The sequence below is a fragment of the Oryctolagus cuniculus genome, chromosome 7, assembly GCF_964237555.1.
Source record: "Oryctolagus cuniculus chromosome 7, mOryCun1.1, whole genome shotgun sequence".
NCBI lineage: Eukaryota > Metazoa > Chordata > Mammalia > Lagomorpha > Leporidae > Oryctolagus > Oryctolagus cuniculus.
Genome location: NC_091438.1, coordinates 85,228,384 through 85,244,932, shown reverse-complemented (window position 1 = coordinate 85,244,932; position 16,549 = coordinate 85,228,384). Strand labels below are relative to the sequence as shown.

General features: G+C 36.2%; 1 protein-coding gene across 8 annotated transcripts in view; it reads right to left on the bottom strand.

The window, feature by feature from the left end:
- Window positions 1-16,549, bottom strand: part of COL24A1 (collagen type XXIV alpha 1 chain) — a 419,676-nt gene that overhangs the window by 164,005 nt on the left and 239,122 nt on the right. For all 8 annotated transcript variants that reach the window (XM_070078137.1, XM_070078144.1, XM_070078142.1 and 5 more), the window contains 3 exons: window positions 3,812-3,865; window positions 1,465-1,518; window positions 193-246 (listed from right to left, as the gene is read on the bottom strand). In XM_070078137.1, the coding sequence (XP_069934238.1) occupies window positions 193-246; window positions 1,465-1,518; window positions 3,812-3,865 (162 nt within the window). The remainder of the gene's footprint in view (window positions 1-192; window positions 247-1,464; window positions 1,519-3,811; window positions 3,866-16,549) is intronic.

Here is a 16,549-nt window from a genome sequence, read left to right as displayed (position 1 = left end):
CACAAAGCATAGTAGCAGGGGTGAGGACATTCAGGATAGTGTGCTATGTCTCAGAACATTTTGAATGGTTTGAGAGAAAAGCAGTCTCCATTAGCTTATATATGGCTTACTTTGCAAAGAATAAAAAGCATAACAAAAATGATAAATGTAAATTAAAATAAACATTCTAGAAAGTACCATATAATTACTTACAGGTAATCCCAATGTACCCATTGGTCCTGGTACCCCAGGAGGACCTGGATATCCCTATAGTTTAAGGAAAATATGAAAGACTTAAAATCTCCATTGCATTTAATTATTTTCACTGAAGACAAACTAGTCCATTATAAAAATAATAAAAAGGATCATTTGATAAGATCTTCCTATCTTACAAAAAGGCCCCAGGAAATGGTCTACATATAGAATATGGAAATAAAAGCTATGTTTCTGAGGGATCTGTATATTCACTTATTAGAAGGGCTTTGCTGGAAAAGGAAATTGCTAGCTAACATCACATATTACAGCCTATTGATAAGAGAACATTCATTTGATCTTTCTGTAGGTTGCTTTCTTATATGTGGATGTGTAGTAGGTTAGACAGACGTTGAAATCAAATTTTTTTTCAGAAAGATCAGGAAATTTTGTGGTTAAGGAATATGAATGTTTACAAACAATCAAGCCTGGTAAATTTTATAAAGACAGCACATTTTATGTTTTTAACACTGCTTCAGAAAACGTCTTAGGAGGTAATAATTCCTCAAATTGATTAGTGTTATGAAATGTTAAATTTCCTAGCTGACAAACTTGGAGATAACTAAAAATAAATGAGTAAATAAATCTTACAGAGCTTTCTTGGTCATAAATTAAACCTAAGAATAGCAAATAAAATGAAGTTTTAGACAGTATAAGGTGTCATGAGATCCACCATATTTTCTGAAAGGAAGGTTCTCTAGTAGGTATGTTCATACTAGTTCCTGTCACTTTTAGAAATTATTTAAGAAAGTAAAAAAAAAAAAAAAAGATAAACCAGATATAAAAGTTGCCATCTATCTTAAGATGCAAGAGAATATGATGAATTTTGGGTACTGAGCTCTTGTGTTTCAAAACTTTGATCATGTCCACAAACTGTGGAAGAACAGCAATGATGATATGTGCCACATAAATGATAAGCTATAGAAGAAAAAGTAGGATTTTTAATGGCATTTTCTTCTTTAGCCATTTTTGCTAATTTAGGGTAGTTTAATTTTTCTCCTAAAACTAGAGCATGATTTGACTAAGGCATCTCATTTGCATGTTTCTTAGAATTTTCATGCCAGATAGCACCTTGGAAGATAAATCATTCTATAAGAAAATTTCAGTGAATACCTATTACAAAATAGCATATTTCACCTATTTAAATTCCAGTCAAGGCAATTCTACCTCTGGAAAGTTAACTTCATTATTGCTTTTGCGAACATTATTTTTTTCCAATCACCAAGTTCTTACCATAGCACCCTTTTCTCCCTGGGGACCCAGAGGGCCTGGACTGCCACGATCTCCCTTTGAAAACAGCAAAGGAAGAATAATGTTGAGTTGTGTTAGTCATGTCGTTAAGTTGTAAGTTAGAATCACACCTTACACACATAACTCATCCTAATCCCAATAATTTTTAAATTTATAAATCTTATATTTTTACCCTAAAATTACTAAACTTTCAATACAATGAAAATGCTCCTTAGATGTTTTTTGAGGGAAAATTATTAAAACTCTTATTAAAATGAAGAAAATAAAAATCATGAATAAAAAGGACTTAAAATTGACCCTGTGTCATTTGCTAAAGTTTTGTGAGTAAAAATTCTTACAATTTTATGATATACAGAATAAGAGAAAAGTGAAAGTATCAAAAGTATATTTTAAAAATGATTTATTTATTTACTTGAAAGGCAGAGTTACATGGGGTGAGGTGGGGAGAGACAGACAGAGAGGTCTTCCATTCTCTGGTTCACTCTCCAAATAGCCATACTGGCCGGGGCTGGCCAGGCCAAAACTAGGAGCCAGAAGCTTCTTCCAGGTCTCCAACATGGGTTCAGGGGCCCCAGGGCATAAGTAGAGAGCTGGATCAGAGGAGGAGTAACCAGTATATGTACTGGCACCTATATGGGATGCCAGTGCTGCAGGCGGAGGCTTAGCCCACTACACCACAGCACTACTCCACTGTGTACCACGATTAAATGTCTAAGAAATAATTCTGGAGGATCACGATAGTCAAATCTGTCATCGAAATTAAAAAGGATTACACTGACTCACATTAAAATTTTTCAAGATTGTTAAAATCTCAATGTAGAAGATTTAACTTAGCATAGAAGCAATGAATCAGAATGAAAAATTACATATCTATTTTTAACTTAATTCATATTATACCTTATTATATTGTTAATAAAAAGGCAAGTTTATACTTTGCACTTTTAAAGTACAAAGTGAGAGAAGAAATATTGAAAACACAACTTAGATCTCATCAAATAATTGCAGACATGAATGAAAAGAGTCGAAATGGGGCCAGCATTGTGGCATAGTGGGTAAAGCTGCCACCTGCGATGCTGGCATCTGATTCAGCTCCTTGTTAATGGCCTGAGAACCTTAGTAGAGCATGGTCCAAGTGTTTGGGCCCTTGATACCCACATGGGGAACCCAGCTGAGGCTGCCAGCTTCTGGCTTTGACCTGGCACAGAGCTGGCAGTTGTGACTATCTGGGGAGTTGAACCAGTTAATGAGGGGAATCTCTCTGCCTCTCCCTCTCTCTCTGCAACTCTAACTTTTAAATAAATAAATAAATCTTTAAAAAAGAGAGTAGCAGTCTCACAAAGTTGTATAATGATTAAATAAGACAATGCAAGTAAATCACAGAGCTGGGGCCGGCGCTGTGGCTCACTTGGTTAATCCTCCACCTGCAGCGCCAGCATCCCATATGGGTGCAGGGTTCTAGTCTCGGTTGCTCTTCTTCCATTCCAGCTCTCTGCTGGGGCTTAGGAGGGCAGTGGAGGATGGCCCAAGTGCTTGGGCCCCTGTACCCACATGGGAGAGCAGGAAGAAGCACCTGGCTTCTGGCCTCAGATAGGTCCAGCACCGGCCATAGCGGCCATTTGGGGAGTGAACCAACGAAACGGAACGAAGACCTTTCCCTCTGTCTCTCTGTGTCTATAGCTCTACCTGTCAAATAATAATAAAAAAAAATCACAGAGCTTGGTAAATGTTTGCCTCTTGGCAAGTATGAATTATTATTATTACAAAAAAGAGATGAAACAACTCGGGGACAATTGTATTTTAAACTGTGTGGTATTTCATCTAAGTCGAAGAAGGGAAGAAACTGGGAAGAATTAGAGTAGTCTGGGAAAATTCACGGAGGCGTTGAAATTCAGCTGAGTCTAGCAGTTTAGTTTTTAGAGCACAATGAAAGGGGTGAGAATATTCTAGATGAAGGAATCATTAAGAATGGGAATCGGAGTAAGTACATGAGTATGAGACAGGGTGAAAGAAAGGTAAAATGATAACTTTTTCTTCTTTTTCAAAACTGCTTCCTATAGGTGGCATGATCTGATAAATTAGATGTAAATAATATTTGCTAGTCATAAATTAACACAGTTCTATCCCTCAATAGCACATATTTATAATCAAAAGAGTATCTGACCCTTTAAAGTTGGAATCATATATGATATTAGCTATATTTAAGGGATTAAGTAAGGTAATATGTTAAAGTTATCAATGACTTCTAATTAACATAAAATATCACATGGGAGACTCTCCTTTGAATTCAGCTTAAAATTCTTATCATAAAACAAAGAATGAAAGAATTTACCTTTTCACCAATGCTTCCAGTTGTACCAACTTCCCCAGGTAAACCGACAGGTCCCTTTGGGAAAAAAATAAAAATAATCATGCATCGAACTGCTATTATAGAATCTTGGTCTTAAACTCCCTGTGATCACTATGTTTCTAACTCATCCTCAACTTTATCTTGGAGTAAAATTCCTCCTAGTGTAAGTACACAGTCTATGACTCCATTTTATAATTAATTTGTTATCAATCAATACATATGTATGAGTGCTTTATACACTCATATATGAGGGGCACTATGTTGGGAGGCAGCCAGTTTCAGTTCCAAGCATAGTTTTTGTCCTTGTGAAGCTGATTATCTACTGGGTATTATATTTTTAAAAATCTGCAGCTTATCTACTTGATGTAGATATGTTTGCTTAAGAAATTATTTCTGGGGCAGGCGAGTGGTACAACAGTTAGGCTGTTGCTTGGTATGCCTGCATCCTATACTGGGATGTTGGTTTGAGACCCAGCTACTCTGTTTCCTGTCCCGCTTTTTACTAGTGCACCCTGGTAGGCAGGGAATGATGGCTCAAGAGCATGGACTCCTGCTGCTCACAGGGGAGGTAAAGATAAAGTTCAGGACTCCTGGTTTCAGACTGGCATGGCTTTGGATGTTGTGAACATCTGGGGCATGACCAGTGAATGGAAGCTTTCTCTGCTTCTTCCACACCCCGGCCCCCAGGTATGTTTCTGTGACTCTGCCTTTTTTTTTTTTAGCACACACAAATTTTGATCATATGACAATTTAAAGCCTAGGGGGAAGAGAATTACCATTTCTTCTATTTTTGTGCTTCCAGCTTTCATTCATATCTTTTTCAAAGAATTTTATTTAAGGAATACAAACAACCCAATTCACATATACAAATTTAGAAACAGTGATTATACTCACTCCTCTCTCCCATCTACACTCCAACCCTTCTTCCTCCTCCCTCTCCTATTCCTATTCTTATTTTTTACAAAGATCTATTTTCAGTTAACTTTATACTCCAAAATTAACCTTACACTAAGTAAAGATTTTAACAAATAGTATGAAAAAAGAAAAAAATAACAAACCACCATCCTTCAACAGTTGAGACAAGGGCTGTTCAAAATCATCATACCTCAAAGTGTTAATTTCACATCCACAGATTACTTTTAGGTACTCTATTAGTTATCACAGATAAGAGAATACATATGGTATTTGTCTTCTGGGAGCTGGCTTATTTCACTAAGTATAATGGCTTCCAGTTGTGTCCATCTTGTTGCAAAAGACAGGATTTCATTTCTTTTTTACCACTGTGTAGTATACTATTGTGTATATAACATAATTTCTTCATCCAGTCTTCAGTTGATGGACATCTGGGTTGATTCCATATCTTGGCTCTTATGAATTGAGCTGAAATAAACATGGAGGGTAGATATAATTCATTCATATGCTATTTTCCTTATGTTTGGGTAAATTCCCAGGAGTGGAATGATTGGGCCATATGGTAGGTCTACAGTTAAAATTCTGAGGTATCTCCATATTGTCTCCCACAGCGGCTGCAACAATTTGCATTCCCACCAACACTGAATTAGGGTACATATTTCCATACATTCTGACCTGCATTTGTTGTTTGTTGGTTTATATATGATAGCCATTCTAACTGGGTGAGGTTAAACCTCAGTGTGGTTTTGATTTGAATTTCCCTGACAGCTAGTAATCCTAAGCATGTGTCTATTGGCCATTGAATTTCTGCTCTTGAAAAATCCTGCACAAGTCCTTTGTCCATTTCTTAACTGGTTGTTTATGTTGTTGTTGTTGAGTTCTTTGAGCTCTTTATAGATTCTGGATATTAATTATTTATCAGTTGCATAGTTTGCAAATATTTTCTCCCATTCTTTCAGTTGCCTCTTATTTTGCCGAGTATTTCCTTTGCAGTGCAGAAGCTTCTCAGCTTGATGTAATCCCATTTGTCAATTTTGGCTATGATTGCCTGTGCTTCTAAGGTCTTTTCCAAGAAGTCTTTGCCTAGGCCAATGTCTTCTAGTGTTTCCCCAATGTTCTCTAGTAATTTGATGGTATCAAGTCATAGATTTAGGTCTTTGATACATTTTGAGTGGATTTTTGTGTAAGGTGTAAGGTGGAGGTCTTCTTTCATACTTCTGCATGTGAAGATCCAGTTTTCTCAGCACCATTTGTTGAAGAGACTGTTCTTGCTCCAGGGATTGATTTTAGCTCAGTTGTCAAAGATAAGTTGGTTGTAGATGCATAGGTTGTTTTCTGGAGTTTCTATTCTGTTTTACATTGGTCTACATTTCTTTTTTGTTTTTTGCCACTATGAGGCTGTTTTGATTATAACTGCTCTGTAGTATGTCTTGAAATCGGTATTGTGATGCCTCTGGCTTTATTTTTGCTGTTGAATATTGCTTTAGCTATTTGAGGTCTCCTCTGTTTCCATACGAATTTTAATAATTTCCTATAACTGAGAAGAATGTCCTTGGTATTTTTACTGGGATCACACTGCAACTGTAAATTCTTTCAGTAGTATGAAAATTTTCATGTTATTCATTTTTCTAATCCATGAACATGGAATATTTTTTCCATTTTTGCTGTCTTCTATTTTATTCTTCAATAACACCCTTGTTTAATTTATTCCAAAGTATTTAATTTTTTTGTAGCTATTGTGAATGGGATTGATCTTACAAGTTGTAGTTCAGCTACATTATTGTCTGTTTATACAAAGGCTGTTGGTTTTTGTATGTTAATGTTATATCCTGCCACCCTACTAAATTCTTTTATGAGGTTCAATATCTCTTAGTGGAGTCTTTTGGCTACTCTATATATAGAATCATGTCATCTACAAATAGGGAGAATTTGACTTTCTCTTTCTCTATATGCGATTGACCAGTTGTATAATTATTTTTGACATGATTCATTGACAAGAAATCCTATATCCTGAAATAGTCATGTACAGTAGTCTTTTTGCATTATGTTTCATATTTCTGAATCTTGTTTATTTATATATTTTTAAATTGGTGTTAGCTTTTCTAGTTAGTTGTTTACTTTGCCTGAAGTCCATTTTTCATTCAGTGTAGGATGGGAACTCAACTTAATTTCTTTCCATATAGTGACTAAGTTTTGCAAACATTATTTATTAAATATTTTTTTCCTACATTGATTGGTCATCTATTCTTAGCTACGCATGGCTTTTTTCTGATTTAAATTCTATTCCGTTGATTCTTTGTTTGCTTTTTCCTCTTTGCAAATTTCTCTCATGTTTTTTCTGGTGTTTTTATATCTATATATCCTAACTACAGACTGAAGAGAACAAGCACACTGATCCAGACTTAGATCAGAGGCAAGGAATCAACTCTTCACTCTTTTAGATCTCTATTACTCTTTAATATGAAATTATACATACACTTGAAAATCAGTAACTGAATTAGATGGGTTCATTTAGAGTTGAAGCTCACTAAATGAAAATTCAATGTGTTATCAATTGTCAGATGTGTAAGATATACAATTAATTTTTGTATCTCTAAAATAGTTCTGTTTATAGTAATTCATTGTGAATTCTAAGAAATATCCCAATTTTTAAAATCTAACATGTAGGTTACACTGTATTATTAAACATATCAAATGTATCTTCAAGTGGAAGGATTATAAATTCCTGTGCTATGCATGTCAGGTTCGGCTATGTAATTTACAATGACCCTTACCATAAAAGGCAGGAATCCTTAATCCTACTGATATTAGGCTTTTCTATTTAACTTACTTTAATCAAATACAAATATGTGCCACTTAACATTTTTTTGTCAGCCATGAGACTAATTATGTCCCAGACAGACAATGTTCCTTAACTCCAGATATCAGAATGCAGGTGACATGTCATAGAACCACAGACAACCCAAGTGTCTAAGAGTACACATAAAAAATAAGTTTTTGTTGGTATTAAGTCACTGATACTTCAAGGTTATTTCCTATTGTGCCATAATTAAGTAGCAGGTGACTAATGTAACATGCACCGTAAAATTGAAAAAAAAAAAGGCATATATTTACATGAGAAACAAGTGTTTTTTTTTTTTCCAATTCATTTTACTCCATGTGTCAACCACATTCAGGGATTGTGGAGCCACAAGAAAGAACAAGGGAATGGTTATTTAGGAGGACTAGCATTGCACTAACATAAGTAAAAATTTATCATGTTAAGCCAACAAAAAATGTAGATTTATTTATTACAGCAGTTAGTGGTATCCTAAAATTAGAATGACTTAAAATATGTGTAGACATGAGATTGAAATATTCTGTAACTATTGCCCCAAATGGTGGAGTTAGAAATGTGCCAGGGGATTCCAATACAATCCCATCAAGGTGGCATGTACCAATGCCATCTCACTAGTCCAAGTGATCGATTTCCATTCACAATTGATCACACTGATAGGTCTAAGAGTCAATGGGATCACACAAACAAGACTAGTGTCTGCTAATACTAACTGATAGAATCAAAAAGGGAGAGAACGATCCAGTATGGGAAGTGGGATACACAGGAGACTCATAGAATAGCAGATGTCCTAAATAGCACTCTGGCCTCAGAATCAGCCCTTAGGCAGTCGGATCTGGCTGAAGAGCCCATGAGAGTATTTTAGGCATGGAAAGCCAAGACACTCTGGCAAAAACAAACAAACAAACAAACAAACAAAAACTAAATGAAAGATCTCTGCGAGTGAGATCCCAGTGGAAAGAACGGGGCCATCAAAGAAGGAGGTACCTTTCTCTGAAGGGAGGAGAGAACTTCCACTTTGACTAAGACCCTGTTGGAATAAGATCGAAGTCGGCAAACTCAAAAGGCTTCCATAGCCTTGGCAACTCATGACTAGAGCCTAGGGAGATTACTGATGCCATAAACAAGAGTGTCAAATTGTTAAGTCAACAACAGGAGTCACTGTGTACTTACTCCTCATGTGGGATCTGTCCTTAATGTGTTGTCCAATGTGAAGTAATGCTATAACTAGTACTGAAACAGTAGTTTACACTTTGTGTTTCTGTGTGGGTGCAAACTGATGAAATCTTTACTTAATATATACTAAATTGATCTTCTGTATATAAAGATAATTGAAAATGAATCTTGATGTGAATGGAATGGGAGAGGGAGCGGGAGATGGGAGGGGTGCGAGTGGGAGGGAAGTTATGGGGGGGGGAAGCTATTGTAATCCATAAACTGTACTTTGGAAATTTATATTTACTAATAAAAAAATTCTGTAACCTAATTTAATAGGCAGGCCTATTCAGGAGTTAATCTCAAGGAAATTATTTCATAAAGAAAAATGTCAGAAAGTCCACTGAACTGAATTCTTGTTTAGATTATAAATTAACTTTTCCAATAAATGCAAAATTATTTGATGAAAGCACAATTAAAACTATTTTTTATGTAATAGGTTCATATTAAAATTCAGAGGGCCAAAGTGGTTTATATATAAGAAATCACTTATTAGAACTGAGAATAAATACTATTTCTTTCAAGGGTCAGTAAAAGCCTTAAAATGCTCTAGTTCTACTTTGTAAGGTAAATATATATTACTTTTTCACTAGATACTGATATAAAATTATAATATTTCCTGGAAACTATCATTTTTTAAAAGATTTTATTTATTTGAAAGGTAGAGCTACAGACACAAAGAGAGAGAGAAAGGTCCTCCGTCTGTTGGTTCACTCCCCAAATGGCCATAATGGCTAGAGCTGAGCAGATCCAAAGTCAGAAGCCAGGAGCTTTTCCCTGGGTCTCCCACATGGGTGCAGGGGCCCAAACACCTGGCCTATCCTCTGCTGCTTTCCCAGGCTACAAACAGAGAGCTGGATCAGAAAAGAGGCAGCTGGGACATGAACCAGCACCCACATGGGATTAGAAGCTGCTTCTTGAGCTCTTCTGGTCCCCTGTGCACAGGCACCAGAATGCATGGAGTCACCATTTGGCACAGTTAATTCGCCCTTATCATCAGGAACAAGGATATTAATATCATTTGTAGTCCTTAACTAGCTAAAGTGCTAAGGACTGTAGTTTGTACCACTAAATCCTCTTTAAGGTTCTCTCAATCCTAGAAGAGTATCTATCTCCCTGAAAGGATATAAAGTGAATGCAGCAGCAGAAGGGGTAAACTGGTGAACACCAAACTGGCCATCCAGACCCTTCTTCAAGGAAGAACTTGTGGCCCAAGTTATCAGCAGTTCCATGATTTCCGTAGCTTTGGAGAGCCTTCTGGACCAAAGATATTTCCTTCCAAAGGTTCCCCGTATACAATGACAGCTTGCAGCATAATACAAAAGCTGAGTAATTTAAACCCAGCATGGGATTACCCAGATGGGCGGTAAAGGACTCGCAGCTTCTTGTAAGACTGGTTGAGATTTAATAGAGCCTGCATTGCATTTGACTTCTTCCTCTATCCAATACTGCCTTGTCTCCTTTCTTTCCACCACTGTTGCCTAATAAATACTCTGTAGCAAAATGTCATTTCAGCAGTTTGCTTCTGGAAAATCTTACAGGTTCTTTCAGTTCTTCCTTAACTGTGGGCTGCAATTCACCAAAGGTCATGGAATTACACAGTGTCATTGAGTCTATATATAGATAATGAGAGTAGACTAACTACATAAAAGCACATAAAAGCTGGTCTGTAAAGGATTAGAAAGCAGTAGACAGATTATGCTTGCATTAATAAACACAGATAAAAACGCTTCTTAATGGAAGCCTGAGGTTCTGGAAAAATAAGGAATTTTTATGTTTGTTTAATGTTCTGTTAACATTTGATCATACACCTAGAGTATGGTTCATAAGGTACACACCCTAAACCTGGTTTCAATGCCTGAAGACTGCTATCAGCCTTAGGAAAATCATAATATCCTGTCGTATGACATGGAAAGAAACTGCTCAGTGCATATGTATAATTTCTGGGGATGGGTTCCCTGGTCCAGATGTAGGAAAACAGCATTCGGGATGTATTGCAAATCCAGGCCAGTGGAGATCCCCTTTAGATGGCATCGGGAGCATCTTCATTTTCCTTTGTACCAATAAACATTTTCCCACAGGTTGACTGGGTATGAAAGTTTTTTTGAGCACATCAAAGATTGAAGACACTTTGGCAACAAAAATTGTAGCTTACCATAATTTGTTTTCTAGAATTCTGACTTTACAAAAAATAGCTTTTGGTTTACTTTCATTTCATTATTACTAAAATAATTTTACTATTTTAATATCTAGTGCCTATAAATGAACCAAATCAGGACATGATGGAGGCACAGATTATGATAAGTTATATCTGTCATTGAACACAGGAGATACAAATCACTTTTATATAAGTAAATAAAAAGAATGATTAGGTCATCTATGCTATCTACTTACTGAGTTAGGCTTTTAAACTAAGAATGTGCCTATTCTGTCTCACCGATTTAGCGGTTTCCAAAGACTAAAGACAAACTACTTCCAAACACCAGTGACTAACTCAACAACAAAAGAATTTTTTACTGAAACCTTGTATTCAACAACAGTTTAAAAAGTATAATGGGGCCATAAAATAAGTTCATTTAGTCAAAAACATATTTGAGAGCATAATCCATACCAGGAATACTAAGTAACATATAATATTTCATATTTTCAGCTAAATGTAAAATGTGGATATGTGTAATTATTTTAGAAGTTCCTGATTGATTAAAGTCTAATTCAGGGTCACAGTTCCTCTACTTCAAGTTTTGAAACTTGGATAAATAAGGTTTCCAGAAAGCTATTTAAGGTTTCCAAACAGGGATGTCAGCCTCTGACATTTTCCTAACAATGTTTTGATTTTTTCCCTTGAATCAAATATGTGGTCATAAAATCAAAGCTCAGAATGAAGCACTGCTTTGGGAAGGTTGGCAGTGACCAAGGGAATCTGCCTGGAATGTCCACCCTGCAGATGCTTCACTCACACATATGAATGGGAAACCTGAGAACAGAAAGCCCATGAGTACAGCACTCTCCACACTAAATCTGTCTGGCTACATTATTCACTTATTCTGTCCAGTTGAATGAATCTCTAGGTAATAAATCAAAGATGATAATGTGAATGTCAGCACAGGGCTACCACCTATCTGGTTGAACTTAGGCTGTTTCTGGTTAAAGAGAAAAAAAGGTGTATGAGAAACAAGGGGAATTCTTCTACTCTGACACCTGTGATACAAAAATATTTGAATTCCTAAGATTCTAATAATGGGCATGACTATTCACACAGGAAACTATGGACTTAAAATTATAGCAAATTTTTCCACATTTAAAACACTAAATTATTTTTCTATTTCTTTCATGTAGCCCTCATAGCAATTGTGATTTGAGTGAATTTTATCCAAATGCAAAACTACAGTGAGAAAATCCTACTCTCTGATGACTCCCATCCACCCATTTTCCCCCAAAGCTGTCTACTTAAAAATGAAGAAAATAACAGCATGATATGGTAGACTGTAATAAAAAGACATGTGCTCTGGCTTAGATCTCCAATTCTAAAGCAAATCATAGAACGAATTTGAGTCTTTCTTTCCTAATTCTAAAATACAAAGAGCATAGACGCATCCTTTTCATGCTTCCTTGCTCTAAAATTTCATAATTTTAACCAGAAGACAGATGAAAAGCACTCAGATATTTAAAGTGGATTCAAAACCTTTTGGACAGGCAAGAAAGACATGTAAACTGTTTTCAGAGGGGTAGTTTTATTTCAATAATGTGGAGGGCGTGTCCAGTATTCTGGATCATTACTAAGAGATTATTTAGACAGTATCTACATGTAGGTGGCAAGGACCCAGTCACTTGAACCATTATTACTGGCCCCCAGAATCCATATTAGCAGGAACCTAGAATCCTAGCCAGAGCGTGGGAATCAAATCATGGCACTCTGCCATGGGATGCAGAAATCCTAACCAGCATCTTAACTGTTAGGCTGAACATTTGCCTTTGTTCTGGATTTTAAGAGCAAGGTGACTGGATTTTAAGAGCAAGGTTATCTATAGGAAGTTTGATTGTCAACACCTTCAGTCTCTGAAATGGTCTTGAGAGAGATAGTAATTCAGCTCTTCATGACTTGCTTGGTAAATCATTGTTCATTTGGAAGATACTCTAAGTTTCCCCAAATAATGTCTCTCATGAAGATTTCATCTGCATATCTACTCAGAGAGTGTTAGCCTAGCAGGCCTGAGACTGCTCTTTGTACAAAGTTCTACTTACAACATTGGCTCTTGGTTGTTGTCTAGGAATTTGGATTTCGAAGGGTTTCTATCATTTCTAGAACCAGTAAGAATGGCTCACTGTGCCTAAAGTGTGCAAATGCTATGATTTTTGTTGAACACCTTCTTTCCTTGTAGGCACCTGGAATTGTGCTACATGTTGGCCAGAGGATGCCCAAGTGACAAGCCCCTAGTGAAAACCATGGGCACTGAATATCTAATAAGCTCTCCTGGTAGAAAATATTTCAACAAGCTGTCACAACTCAATGTTGAGGGCATTACTTGCATCCTGTGTAACTTCCCTATGGGAGGATGCTAGGAAACTGCATCTATTTCCTCCAGACTCCACTGCATACTTCTTTCCCTCTGCTGACTTTGCGCTGTATACTTACATTGTCACAAAACTTAAGCCATGATTATGACTATAGGCTGAGTCCTATGAATTATGCTGACTCTCAGAGGAGTTCATGTTAATATTGTCTCCATGAAAAAATTGAAAAAAAGAGAAATAATGACCTTATTGTTTTTGTTGTTGTTACAGCAACCACAAAAAATATAATCACTATCATCACTATCATCTTTTAAGCACTTCCTATACATAAATTTCATCCTAAACAGTTATTATTTTCTTTCCTTGGTAATAAACATGTAAATATATTTTTACCCTAAGTTTTACAAAGAGAAAGTGGACATGCAAGATTAGAATTAGAACTCGAATCTCTCTTAAAATTCATGTATTTTATTAAAATATTGCATCTATTCCTTCTCCTTATGTAATGGCTATTTAATAAAAATTACCACACTTTTATATGATAGTCTACTTTTTAATATTCAAAGTGAAACAGAACTACTATTCTATTGGAAATTCTTAATTTTCTCTACACTAAATGTACACTGACTATTCAATATGATTAGTAAAGAAAGAAAGAAATCTCATTAATGTGTACTTCATGCTTTTCCACAGGAGAAAAAAAAGACAAACCTAGGCTCTAAAACCTTAGGATTAAATGAAATGCTAAATGTAAAATAATTAGCACATGGCATCAAAGATGTTCAATAGGTCTTAGTCTCCACTTCCTTGTGGGTAAGGAATTGTCTAACATTTTGATCAATTACTTTACATCCTTGTTCCTATTCTTATATGATACTGTTTGATTTGCCTACCAAAAGTAGATGAGCACACTACAGTCTTAGCAAATATAACTGAACCAACTCTAGTTGCTACCGGACTGCCACGTATTTCAATCTAACATTTATTTGCTGATTTTTGTCATATTCTAGCTATGCATTAGATAATCAAGAAACAAAAGATAAAACCCTCTATTTAGAATATAGTGTCCCAAGAATAGTCGAAGAAATGTAGGTTAGTACAGGCAGCATAGAGAAGGAAATCTAAATCAATAAGATAAATGGCTATTGGACAGGTTTTAATTCTGGGTATCTGCTGTCATTATGTCTGGTAATACCAATGAGAAAAATGAAAAATAACTGATACTTTACCAATAAAGAACCTCTGGTAATTACACTATGGGGAATAACACTTTTTTTTTTTGTTAAAAGGATTATGTCCATCAGCTGTTGACTGGGTAAAGAAAATGTGGTACATATACATGATGGAATATCATTCAGCCATAATAAAGAAGGAAATCCTGTCTTTTGCCACAAAATGAATACAACTAGAGACTGTTATTCTTAGTGAAATAAGCCAGACCCCAAAAGCCAATATGTTTTCTCTGATTTTTTATAGCTTATATAGAGTACACAAAAAACCTTAATGTATATGAACCTAAACTGACATCTTATAATTTGATTGTTGTCTCTACCCCTGTGGAACAGTGGTCTATCTGCCTTTTACTTGTAGAAATCTTTGTTTCTAGAAGTACTGAGACTATGATTATAAAGTAAACTTAAAGCATGTTATCACAAACATTTTTTAAAAATGAAATAAAGTAAAGAGAGGGAGGGAGGAAAGTACTATTGCATTATTAGAATCATTATCTATAAAAACTCATGAAATTCATGCTTTATATATTAACAAATAAAAAAGTAAAAAAAAATTACTTAAAAAATCCTTACTTAATGCATACTAAACTGATCCTCTGTAAAAAAAAAAAAAAAAAAAAAGAAATTATCAACTCCCAACTTGACTCTCACTGGGATTAAACATGACAATAGGTCTGCTCTGATTTCATCATCATTTTAAAAAATCATCTATTATTTTTCACTTTATGTTTCTGTGTGGGAGCAAACTGTTGAAATCCATACTTAATGTATACTAAGCTGATCTTCTGTATATTAAGATAATCGAAAATGAATCTTGATGTGAATGGAAGGGGAGGGGGAGTGGGAAAGGGGAGGGTTGTGGGTGGGAGGGACGGTATGGGGGGAAAGCCATTGTAATCCATAAGTCGTACTTTGGAAATTTATATTCATTAAATAAAAGTTTAAAAAAAAAAAAAAATCAGTGTAACTGATTGAACTTCAATTGGCATATATCTCATTAAAAAAGACATTACCCTGAACTGCTTCTTTTTTTTTTATCTTTTATTTAATGAATATAAATTTCCAAAGTACGACTTATGGATTACAATGGCTTCCCCCCCATACCGTCCCTCCCACCCACAACCCTCCCCTTTCCCACTCCCTCTCCCCTTCCATTCACATCAAGATTCATTTTCGATTTTCTTAATATACAGAAGATCAGCTTAGTATACATTAAGTATGGATTTCAACAGTTTGCTCCCACACAGAAACATAAAGTGAAAAATAATAGATTTTTTTTTTTTTTTTGACAGGCAGAGTGGACAGTGAGAGAGAGAGACAAAGAGAAAGGTCTTCCTTAGCCGTTGGTTCACCCTCCAATGGCCGCCGCGGCCAGCGCGCTGCAGCCGGCGCACCGCGCTGATCCGATGGCAGGAGCCAGGAGCCAGGTGCTTTTCCTGGTCTCCCATGGGGTGCAGGGCCCAAGCACCTGGGCCATCCTCCACTGCACTCCCTGGCCACAGCAGAGGGCTGGCCTGGAAGAGGGGCAACCGGGACAGAATCCGGCGCCCCGACCGGGACTAGAACCCGGTGTGCCGGCGCCGCTAGGCGGAGGATTAGCCTAGTGAGCCGCGGCGCCGGCCGATGATTTTTTTTTAAATGATGATGAAATCAGATCAGACCTATTGTCATGTTTAATCCCAGTGAGAGTCAAGTTGGGAATTGATAATTTCTTTTTTTTTTTTTTACAGAAGATCAGTTTAGTGTACATTAAGTAAAGATTTCAACCTTTTGCACCCCCATAGAAACACAAAGTGAAATATACTGTTTGAGTACTCGTTATAGCATTAAGCCTCAACGTACAGCACATTAAGGACAGAGATCCTACATGAGGAGTAAGTGCACAGTGACTCCTGTTGTTGACTTTACAAATTGACACTCCTGTTTATGGCATCAGTAATCTCCCTATGCACCAGTCATGAGTTTCCAAGGCTATGGAAGCCCCTTGAGTTCTCCGACTCTTATCTTGTTTAG